Genomic DNA, 11,839 nt, shown 5'->3' on the forward strand with positions numbered 1-11,839 from the left:
AGACTTATGTTGTGAACTAATGGTATATCCTGGATAATGTTCTACATGCACTGAAGACTAATGTATTCTGCTATTGATGAGCACAGTGTGTTCCACATATGCTCTTTATGACCATTTGGTTTATGTTGCTGTTGAAATTATTATTTCCTTGCTAAAACTTAGGTTTGCTGTAGTATTTATTATTGAAAGAGGAGTATTGAAGTCTTAACTATTATTGCTAAATTCACTTTGAGTCTTGAAGGATTTTTTTGGGTAGATGTAGAATTCTAGTTGGTGATTATCTTCATTGAACAAAGAAAAATATAATTAATTTTACTTTGGCTCTCATTGTTTTTAATCAGGTAAACCATTGTCAGTCTTACTTCTAACATTGATTCCTTAAAGCCATTATGTCTTCTTTTTTCAAAAAGATTTACTTACTTATTTTACAGGGAGGGGCAATAGGAGTGGGAGAGATGGTCTCAAGGAGACTCTGTGCTGAGTCTGTATGTTTCATGAGGACCAATCTCACAATTCTAATATCACAACCTGAGAAAAAAACAGAAGTCAGAGATGGAACCAAATGTGCTACCCAGGATTCCTGTTTTCTTTCTCAGTCTGCTTTTAAATTTTTCCTCTTGATTTGGTCTATATATTATTACTATGATAGATCCAAGGGTGGTGTTCTTTGTATAAATCCTGCCTTGACTATGGAGGTTTCATGTATCTGCAAAATAATATCATTCATTTGTTTGAAGTAACAATTGTCCATTATCTCTTCAACTTCTGATTTAGCCTATTTATCTCATTCCCCTTCTTTGAGGAATTCATAGTATGTATGTTTCTAATCTTTGATCTCTAATCCTCATTCCTGATTTTTCTCTTTTTGTCTCTCGATATTTCACTCTGAATATTTTCTACTGATCTGTATTCTAGGTCACAAATTTCCTCTTTAGCTCTTTCTAATCTGTAAAATTCATTCATTGAGTTCTAATTGTAGCCATTGTATTTCTAAAGAGTTAGATATTATTCTCTTTAGAGCTTCCACATTTCTGCTAAAATTCTTAGTCTCATCTTTTAATAGCTTTAATTTAAAGTTCATGTGTGCTAACTACAAAATCAGAGACTCTTTTGCTTTTTCTATTGTTTCTGTTCTTTAAGTTCATAATACAATATTTAAATTCGATTGGCATTATTTATTTATTTTTAAAGAAATATTTACTCATGAGAGACACAGACTGAGAGAGAGAAGCAGAGACACAGGCAGAGGGAGAAGCAGACACCTCACAGGGACCTTAATGCAGGACTCACTCCCAGATACCGGGATCAGGACCTAGGCCGAAGGCAGGAGCCTAACCACTGAGCCACCCAGGCGACCCTGGGTTTTAATCAGAACTTTTATATATACCATCTGCCATCTAAGATGTGTCTTCCCCTGGAAATATGTTGATTTTTGCAAGGTGTCAGAGGCACTAGCACTCAGATCACATCTTGGTACAGTTTAAGTGGTTGAAATGGTCAGAACCTGAGCTGCATACCTATTCCTGATTTATCTCATTCCATTGGTGCATCCTGCCTGGTTCCTAGTAACCAACCACTGTCAGCATTAGTTCTGCAAGACCAAAAAAACCTCACTGCTCAGCTGCCTGGCCTCACAGATTTCTCTTCAAAATTGGCTTATGTCACAGGGGAAAAAGAAACTCTGAGTAATGAAATCCCTGGCCTCTGTGTATATTGAATTTTGTTTAGTAATTCTTTACTAAATCATTAATTCCCTTATACTTTCAATCACATTATGGTTTTTTGTTGTATATGTTTCCTAAATAGACTTCAGCAGAAATTCAGCTTAATCTGCTAATACTGGGGAATAATTCCCCTGGTGAGGACTGAGGCTCATGCCATCCCACAGTAATGAAAACCTCTCCATGGTCTACTTTCAAGATTTTGTGCTGGAGGGATTTGGGGGTGGCCTGGAGACCCAGGCGCTACTCTTCACACTGTTTCTGGCCCTGTACATGGTGACTCTGCTGGGGAACATTCTCATGATCATCATAATTACCCTGGATGCCCGCCTGCACTCCCCAATGTACTTCTTCCTCAAGAACCTCTCCTTCGTGGACTTGTGCTACTCATCTGTGATCGCCCCCAATGCACTGGCCAACTTCTTCTCCTCGTCCAAGGTCATCACCTTTGCAGGATGTGCCACCCAGTTTTTCTTTATCTCCCTGCTGGCCACCACTGAATGCTTCTTCCTGGGTGTGATGGCGTATGACCGCTTCATGGCCATCTGTAGCCCTTTGCGCTACCCAAGCACCATGTGCCAGTCTGCCTGCACTCGCCTGGTGCTGGGCGCCTACTGTGGAGGCTGCTTCAACTCTGTTGTGCAGACCAGCTTCACATTCCACCTCCCATTCTGCAGCTCCAACCGCATCAACCACTTCTTCTGTGATGTGCCCCCTCTGCTCCAGATCGCCTGTGGCAACACGGCCATCAATGAACTTCTTCTGTTTGGCATCTGTGGGCTCATCATTGTGGGTGTGATGTTTGTGATCCTCATCTCCTATGGCTACATCACAGTGACCATCCTGAGGATGCGCTCAGGAACTGGGAGACACAAGATCTTCTCCACCTGTGGCTCCCACATGACTGTAGTGACACTCTTTTTTGGGACTGCCTTTGTCATGTATGCCCAGCCAGGAGCAATTGAGTCCATGGAGCAGGGCAAGGTGGTCTCTGTCTTCTACACGCTGGTCATCCCAATGCTCAATCCCCTCATCTACAGTCTGCGAAACAAGGATGTGAAGGAGGCTGTGCAGAGGCTGGGCCAGAAACACACAGCCATACGAAGGATGTGCTGTGGGTAGCCAGTGTGTCCTGCAGGCTTGATGGAAGATATGGAGGTTGCCACATATGGGGAACTCATTTTTTTTAACTGGCATATTTCTCAAACAAGAAGAATAAGCTACGCTATCTACAATCGACATGATATATTGTGCCTTTGAAAACAAATTAATGGGTAGATCTTAGTTTAATTTCTCTTTTCAGTATAAAATTTTTAGAAATGACTCTTCAGCCATGAAAACAAATTGAGGGTTGCTGGACAGAAGGGTCTGGGGAATGGGATAACTGGGTGATGGGCATTAAGGTGGGCCTGTGATGTGATGAACATGGGTGTTATATGCAATTGATTAATTATTGAAAACTACATATGAAACATGCTATAGCACATATTGGCTAACTGAATTAAATTTTTAAAAGTACGATCATAAATAGCCATTCCCATAGTGAAATGAGGATGTCCTGGTCCCCCACACAACAGTACCCTCGAGACACTGAAAGAGAATGTCATGATCTTACAAAAGTGATGATTACATGGCAATTGGTAAAGATTTTAAAAATGCACACTTGTGCTGGGGTATGGTCATATTCTCTAAAAAAAGACGAATTAACAAAGACACATCCACCACTAGATCACCTCCTATCCTAGTATTTGAGGATGTGGAAACCTTTGCCCTTCCACAGAGTAGGACAGTGACTTGGGTAAATAGAGAGGCATCCTCACTGTTCACCAAACACTTTATAAGTTCTTGTTTTTCTTTTTTTTTTAAAGATTTAATTTATTTATACATGAGATACACAGAGAGAGAGAGAGGCAGAGACATGCGCAGAGGGAGAAGCAGACTCCATGCAGGGAGCCAAACGTGCGACTTGATACCAGGTCTCCAGGATCAGGCCCTGGGCTGAAGGCAGCACTAAACCACTGAGCCACTAGGGCTGCCCAAGTTCTTGTTTTTCAAACACATTTCAGTTTTATAAATTTGAAAAGCAACTCTTAACTGATCCTCTTCCAAGAAGAGAAATGTATTCAGAGTGGTTCTCTCCCACTCGTGGATCACTCTTTGCTGTCAGGGAATCAACAACAAACTGAGATGAACCCAAAGAGGATTGTTTCCTGACAGATCATTTCAGCTCACAGAAGAATGGTAACCCTAAGGTGATAGTAGGAAGCCATGAGAAAATGTCTTAAGGCTCAGGACTTCACACTTGCCACTCCCGGGAGGACAGTACACGTAGGGCCACAAAGTCAGCTCTTAGTCTGCTCATCTCTTCTGTTCATCTTGGGGCCCCAAGAGACTTCTGGGCTTCAGTGCCTGGCCAAGTAGGGGAGGGTGGGTCAGATAAAGCTTAAGTACAGGGGTACCCAGGAGAACTAGAGGTCGCAATGCACTCCAGGGGCCACAACACAAACAAGCTCACTTAATTGGCCATTTAAGGTTCCAAGTCCCAGCCAGCAGGAGGAAAGAATTTCCCAGCACAATGACCCCAAGATATAGGTCCTTGTGCTGCTGCCTGGAGGATGCAACAAAACTCAGAAGCTGAGGTGAGCAGAGACCATTCTGTCCCCTGATTCTACCAGGAGAAGGAGCTTGCACAAGCCAGAATATGGGGCACCCAGCTAGACTGTCCCTGGACCCTCACTGAGGGCCCTCTCCTATCCCCTTCCCACTCTCTCTTCATTGCCTGGGAAGCCAGAGCTGAAGGAGGAGGGGTGTCATTCCTCGGCTCACACTTCATTATCATCAGCACATGAAGGCCAGGAGCTCAGAGACCCTGGGAGAGCAGGTGATGGCTGTGTGAGCTTCAACAGTCATGACCTTCACCTGGAAGAGGTAAGGGTCAAGGGCACCATCCCTCAGGGGTCCCAGGGTATGAAGGACACGGTGTGTGTAAGGGAGGCATCAGAGCTATGGTAGACAGGAAGCACTCAGGGCTTGCCTCAGCAGCTGAAGGGGTGACCCCACTCCTGCCCTGGCCCTGTCTTGGGCTCAGGGTCATTCCATCTGAAGGAACAGGTTTTTATTATAATTAGAGGATCATAGCACCAGGCTCCCTCGTGACCTGAAGTGCATTTCTCAGGCTCAAATCAGCAGCTCACCAGAGTACTGAGCACACACACTTCTAAGGGACATGGTCACGGGGTGGGGGATGTAGAAATACTGTAGACCAAGGCCAGCCCTGGGAGCTCATGGCTCTGCAGGAAGGCAGACATGACAACAAAGACCGCAAGATATTGGGACATGGGCAGTGAGGGGGTGTGACCAGGCTGCTGATGGCACAAAGAAGAAACAGTCACATCAGAGAAGTGATGGAGAGGTAATGGAGAGGTAAAGATGGGAGACAGGAGATCCTGTCACAGCAAAACAGTGGATGGGGGTGACAGACATTAGCAGCATAACCAGAGAATAGATAAATCCCAGCATGATGTCCCCTATTGGATCTGGGATCACCTGACATGGCCCCTCCTGGGTTCCTCTCCAGGATCCCTCAGCTGGTGGGGAAGCTGTCACTCATTTGTATTAGGGAGCAATATGACATGAGGGAGGGTGTGACTCTTCCACACTGGGAGCTAGCCACCTGATGTGCCCCCTCTACTGATGTGCCACCTGTTTGTTAAATGGGATTATTAGAGAAGAACGGGGTTGACTTCCAGGCTCCCTGTTCTGTTCCATCAGCAGATGGTCAATCTGCTAATGCCGTCATCGTTTCATTGCCGCTACTTATGGTTGTCTGTCGTGCAAATCCCCCCACGCTGTTTGTCTCCTCAAGAATGTCTTAGACACACTCAATTTTACACATTTCAGCACGCAGTTTAGAATCAGCTTTTCTGACTCCGCAATAAAAAGTCACTGGGATCACACTGACTCAGTTCAGTGTGGGGAGAACTGGCATCATTGCAATACTCAGTGTGCTGGTTGGGAACCTGCCACATCCCGCCATGTCACTTAATCTACTTTGGTTTCTCTCAACAGTTTTATGCATTCCTGGATTACAGACAAATTGGTGTCTGACATACGATAATTTTTATATGTTACTTAATTAGATTTTGCTTGGTAAATATGTGTATATACTTGTGATTGAGGTGGCGTATTTAAAAAATTTTTTTCTTATAAAGTCCTTTTCAGATTTTGCCATTATGATTACATGTGCTCATAAAATAACATGGAAATTTGATCCTCTTCTATTGTTTTGAAGATATCGTATGATTAATTTTTTGTTAGATTTTGTCGTATTTAGGAGTAGTATCTACGTTGACAAGGAAAACCATCTAGTTCTGAGATCTTTTTTTTTATAAATTTATTTTTTTATTGGTGTTCAATTTGCCAACATATAAAATAACACCCAGTGCTCATCCCGTCAAATGCCCACCTCAGTGCCCATCACCCAGGCACCCCCACCTCCCGCCCAGCTCCCCTTCCACCACCACTAGTTCATATCCCAGAGTTAGGAGTCTCTCATGTTCTGTCTCCCTTTCTGATATTTCAGTACTGGGATCTTTTATATGGAAAGAGTTTAAAGAACTTCTTATATTTCTCAAACTATGGATCTCATATATCTTTTACTTCGTTGGAGGAGTCCACTGGGGGGTCGGTGATATCTTTCTAGTAGTTTGCCATTTTTATCAACATTTCAAGTTATGAAACCATTCTGTCACGATCCACTCCAATTCTATGATCTCAATGATATTCTCCTTTCACTCCTGACATCAGAAAATTTGACTTTTATCCTTCATCCTTCCAAAGTCTTGTCATTTGATCAGTCTTCCCAAATAATCACCTTCTGGTATAACATCTCTCTGGTGAGTTCCTGTTTACTGATTAATTAAGTTTATTCTTTACTTTCTTCCATTCTATTTCCTTGGGATTTCATTCACTAATCTTTTTTTTTTTTCACAAGACTCCTGAATCACAGGCAAAATTTATTGAGTAGAAACTTCCATGATTTTCATTCTCTAATCTTTTATAATATTTTCTTTTTTAATAATAAATTTATTTTTTATTGGTGTTCAATTTGCCAACATACAGAATAACACCCAGTGCTCATCCCGTCAAGTGCCCCCCTCAGTGCCCGCCACCCAGTCACCCCCACTCCCCGCCCTCCTCCCCTTCCACCACCCCTAGTTCGTTTCCCAGAGTTATACTGATTTGCTGTTTTTCTGCCCTTCTAGCATACGGAGAGAAGCCTATAAATTTCCCTTTGAACACAGTCTTAAATGTATCCTGATAGTATTTTTGTTACTCATATTATGCAATTTTAAATTTCAAAACTATTGTTTAGACCTGCAGATTACTTACATTTTATTTTATTATGTACATTTTTTATTGAAGTTCGAGTTATCCATTCATCTTTCGTGCCAACATTTTAAATGAAAAAATACATGAGGATTTTCTTTTCTTTCTTTCTTTATTTTTTTACTTACAACTTTATTTTTATTTTTATTGGTGTTCAATTTGCCAACATATAGAATAACACCCAGTGCTCATCCCGTCAAGTGCCCACCTTGATGCCGGTCACCCAGTCATCCCCACCCCCTGCCCACCTCCCCTTAAACCACCCTTATTTCTTTTCCCAGAGTTAGGAGTCTCTCATGTTTTGTCTCCCTCTCTGATATTTCCCTCCATTTTTTCTCCTTTCCCCTTTATTCCCTTTCACTATTTTTTATATTCCCCAAATGAATGAGACATATAATGTTTATCCTTCTCCGATTGACTTACTTCACTCAGCATAATACCCTCCAGTTCCATCCACGTCGAAGCAAATGGTGGGTATTTGTCATTTCTAATGGCTGAGGAATATTGCATTGTATACAGAGACCACAGCTTCTTTATCCATTCATCTGTCGATGGACACCGAGGCTCCTTCCACAGTTTGGCTATTGTGGACATTGCTGCTGTGAACATTGGGTGCAGGTGTCTCAGCTTTTCACTGTGTCTGTATCTTGGGGTAAATCCCCAGCAGTGCAATTGCTGGGTTGTAGGGCAGATCTATTTTTAACTCCTTGAGGAACCTCCAATATATTCTTATAATACTTTTTATTTCTGCAAGATCAGAAGTCATGTGTCTGCTTTCATTTCTGATTTTTATAAATTTAAGTCTTCTGCCTTTTTTTGGGTCAATCTAGCTGAAGGTTTACAAAGTTGGTTAAACTTTTCAGAGAACTAACTTTTAGTGTCATTGATTTTCTGCCTTATTTTACTCTCCTCCTATTCATTTATCTCTTTTCTAATCTTTATTATCTCATTCATTCTATTTGCTTTCAGCTTAGTTTTGTATTCTTTTTTTGTTTGTTTTCTTTCCTAAGAAAGTTAAATTATCGATTTTAAATCTTTTTTTTTTAATGTTCATGTTTAAGATATAAATTTCTGAGTCCTTCTTTCATTGCATCTCCTAAATTTTGGTGTACTGTGTTACCAGTTTTATTCATCTCCAAATACTGTATTACCATTGTGATTTCTTCTTTGACCTATATTCTGTTATTAAAAATATGTTGTTTAGCTTCAACATATTTGTAAGTTTTCCAAATGCTATGTAAGGCTATGTTTTTGCCCTGTGATTTCATTCCATTTTGTTTGGAGAACATACTTGGTGTAGTTTATATCTTCTAACATTTATTGAGACTTGCTTTGTGAACTAACATATGTCTATCCTGGATAATGTTCCACGTGCACTGGAGACGAATGTATTCTGCTATTGATGAGCACAGTGTGTCCCACATATGCTCTTTATGACCATTTGGTTTATGTTGCTTTTGAAATCTATTATTTCCTTGCTGACACTTAGATTTGCTGTACATCACAGGCAACACTGGCCTGCATGCACTGGGTTCTAGAGCCTGAGCCCACCTGTGTAACACCCCTGTGGGAACCCAGGAACTCCAGCTCAGCCCCTATTCACGGCCACTGATGGGTAGTGTCAGGAAGCCACCACCCTTTACAGCCCTCTCCCCTATGGACAACGGGCAGCTCCAGCCTCAACAGCAGCCGGGGCCCTGACCTCTGCTTCAGGCCAGCTCTCCTTGGGCAGCGTCACACAGGTGGCTTTCGGGATTCCTTTCCAACATCCTGCACCTCAGGGACCCATGCTGGCTCCCAGCCAGGCTTTGCTGCCACCCCAGCTGTCGTGCCCCCTGGCACAGCCACTGCCCCTGGCTCCATGACCAATGCTGGGCCCAACAGCTGGCAGCACTGCCCAATAGCTGGCAGCACAAGCCCAGTCCCCTTGAGCTTGGGGGTTGCAGCAGCCCCTGCAGGATTGGGGAGGCGACAGGCTGCCCCAGACCGGAGCTGCAGCTTTGGAGCTCTCAGCATTACACCACAAACCAGCAGGGCCCCGAGCAGCACACACCACTTTAGAAACAGCTTGGGCCCGAACACCCAGGACCACCCTTGCGGGAGCACCCCCATGACAACCACCAAAGCCAGCACCAAACACAATCCTGTGTCTGGAGGCCCGAATGCCCCTACTGTAAGTCCCAGCCTGAGGAACCTACCCACTCAGAGGCCCCCAAGGCCCAGCCCAGAGCCCAGCAGCACTGGCAGTGAGGCCACCTGCAGGGTCGTGTGCAACCTGGGCCCTACTCCTCGCGGCCCTGCCTCTGTGCTGAGCACAGCCAGGAGCAGCCCTGCCAGGAGCAGCCCTGCCTCTGTGCTGAGCACAGCCAGGAGCCCTTTGTCAGCTGCCCAGGGCCTGGGGAGTCACAAAAGAGCTGCGCCGAGCCACAGGTCATTTCCCTCCACCTCCCAATCCACTCTTTTGGGATCTAAGAGGAAAATGTGGGCATGAGTCCGTAGCTACCTGGCAAGTCACCAGTGTGCCCCTTCCCTCTAGGCTGCATGTGTATGGACCTCATGTCCATGGGAAACCCTAGTCAGGGAAACCTGACCTCTGTGGTCTTGGAGCAACACTGGGCATCTGGAAAGCCAGCATCCGGAATATTCCCAAGCCTTGCCCCGCAGTTTTCCCAAAGGTGGGTGGCTTGAGCTGTGTCAGGTCCCAGTGGCTACAAACCCCAGGACAGCTTGCGGAGGCCCGTGTCCCTTCTGCCTCCAGACCTGCAGCACACAGGACTCCTCCATGGCCCACACTTGACACTGGCTCTCCCCATGTTCTTTCTATGTTCTAGGAGTTTCCTCCATAGCTTAAAATAAAGCCTTGTTCCACGTTGTTTGAAAAAAAAAAAAAGATTTTCTGTAGTATTCATTATTGAAAGAGGAGTATTGAAGTCTTAATTATCATTGCTAAATTCACTTTGAGTCTTGAAGGATATTTTTGGGTAGAGGTAGAATTCTAGTTGGTAACTATTTTCATTGAACCAAGGAAAATATAATTCATTTTACTCTGTCTTCCATGGTTTTTAATCAGGTAAACCATTGCCAGTTTTACTTCTAAGGTTGATACCTTAAAGCCACTATGTCTTCTTTTTTCAAAAAAAATTTACTTACTTATTTTACAGGGAGGGGCAATAGGAGTGGGAGAGATGGAGACTCTCAGCACAAGGAGACTCTGTGCTGAGTCTGTATGTTCCAGGAGGACCAATCTCACAATTCTAATATCACAACCTAAGAAAAAAAAAAATAGAAGTTAGAGATGGAACCAAATGTGCCACCCAGGATTCCTGTTTCCGTTTTCAGGCTGCTTTTGATTTTTTCCTCTTAATTTGGTTCTATATATTATTACTATGATAGATCCAAGGGTGATGTTCTTTGTATAAATCCCGCCTTGACTATGGAGGTTTCATGTATCTGCAAAATAATATCATTCATTTGTTTGAGGTAACAACTGGCCATTATTTCTTCAACTTCTGATTTAGCCTATTTTTTTAAAGATTTTATCTATTTATTCATGATAGTTACACAGAGAGAGACAGAGAGGCAGAGACACAGGCAGAGGGAGAAGCAAGCTCCATGCACTGGGAGCCCGACGTGGGATTCGATCCCGGGTCTCCAGGATCGCGCCCTGGGCCAAAGGCAGGCGCCAAACCGCTGCGCCACCCAGGGATCCCTGATTTAGCCTATTTATCTCATTCCTCTTCTTTGAGGAATTCATAGTATGTATGTATCTAATCTTTGATCTCTAATCCTCATTCCTGATTTTTCTCTTTTTGTCTCTCGATATTTCACTCTGAATATTTTCTACTGATCTGTATTCTAGGTCACAAATTTCCTCTTTAGCTCTTTCTAATCTGTAAAATTCATTCATTGAGTTCTAATTGTAGCCATTGTATTTATAAAGAGTTAGATATTATTTCTCTTTAGAGCTTCCACATTTCTGCTAAAATTCTTACTCTCATCTTTTAATAACTTTAAAGTTCATGTGTGCTAACTCCAAAACCAAAGACTCTTTTGGTTTTTCTATTGCTTCTGTTCTTTTTTTTTTTTAATTTTATTTTATTTATTCATGAGAGACACAGACTGAGAGAGAGAGGCAGAGACACAGGCAGAGGGAGAAGCAGGCTCCATGCAGGGAGCCCGACGTGGGACTCAATCCTGGGACTCCAGGATCACGTCCTAGTCAAAGGCAGGCGCTAAACCGCTGAGCCACCCAGGGATACATGCTTCTGTTCTTTAAGTTCATAATACAATACTTAAATTCGGTTGGCATTATTTATTTATTTTTTTAAAGAGTTATTTATTTATTCATGAGAGACACAGACTGAGAGAGACGCAGAGACACAGGCAGAGGGAGAAGCAGGCTCCTCACAGAACCCTGATGCGGAACTCATTCCGGATACTGGGATCATGACCTAGGCCGAAGGCAGGTGCCCAACCACTGAGCCACCCAGGCGACCCTGTCTGGCATTATTTAATCAGAACTTTTATAGATAATATCTGCCATCTAAGATGTGTCTTCCTCTGGAGATATGTTTATTTTTTCAAGGTGTCAGAGGCACTAGCACTCAGATCACATCTTGATACAATTTAAGTGATTGAAATGGTCAGAAGCTGAGCTGCATTCCAACTCCTGATTTATCTCACTCCCATGGTGCAACCTGCCTGTCCCTAGTAACCAACCAGTCACCATT

General features: G+C 43.2%; 1 protein-coding gene across 1 annotated transcript; it reads left to right on the forward strand.

Moving 5' to 3' along the window:
• The first annotated feature begins 1,436 nt into the window (after positions 1-1,436).
• Positions 1,437-3,162, forward strand: LOC140616544 (olfactory receptor 9S13-like). Its single transcript, XM_072797173.1, has one exon. The coding sequence runs from the start codon at positions 1,875-1,877 to the stop codon at positions 2,841-2,843; it is 969 nt and encodes a 322-aa protein (XP_072653274.1). The 5' UTR covers positions 1,437-1,874; the 3' UTR covers positions 2,844-3,162.
• The last annotated feature ends 8,677 nt before the right edge of the window (positions 3,163-11,839 follow it).

Source organism: Canis lupus, chromosome 24 (assembly GCF_048164855.1).
Source record: "Canis lupus baileyi chromosome 24, mCanLup2.hap1, whole genome shotgun sequence".
NCBI classification, from domain to species: domain Eukaryota; kingdom Metazoa; phylum Chordata; class Mammalia; order Carnivora; family Canidae; genus Canis; species Canis lupus.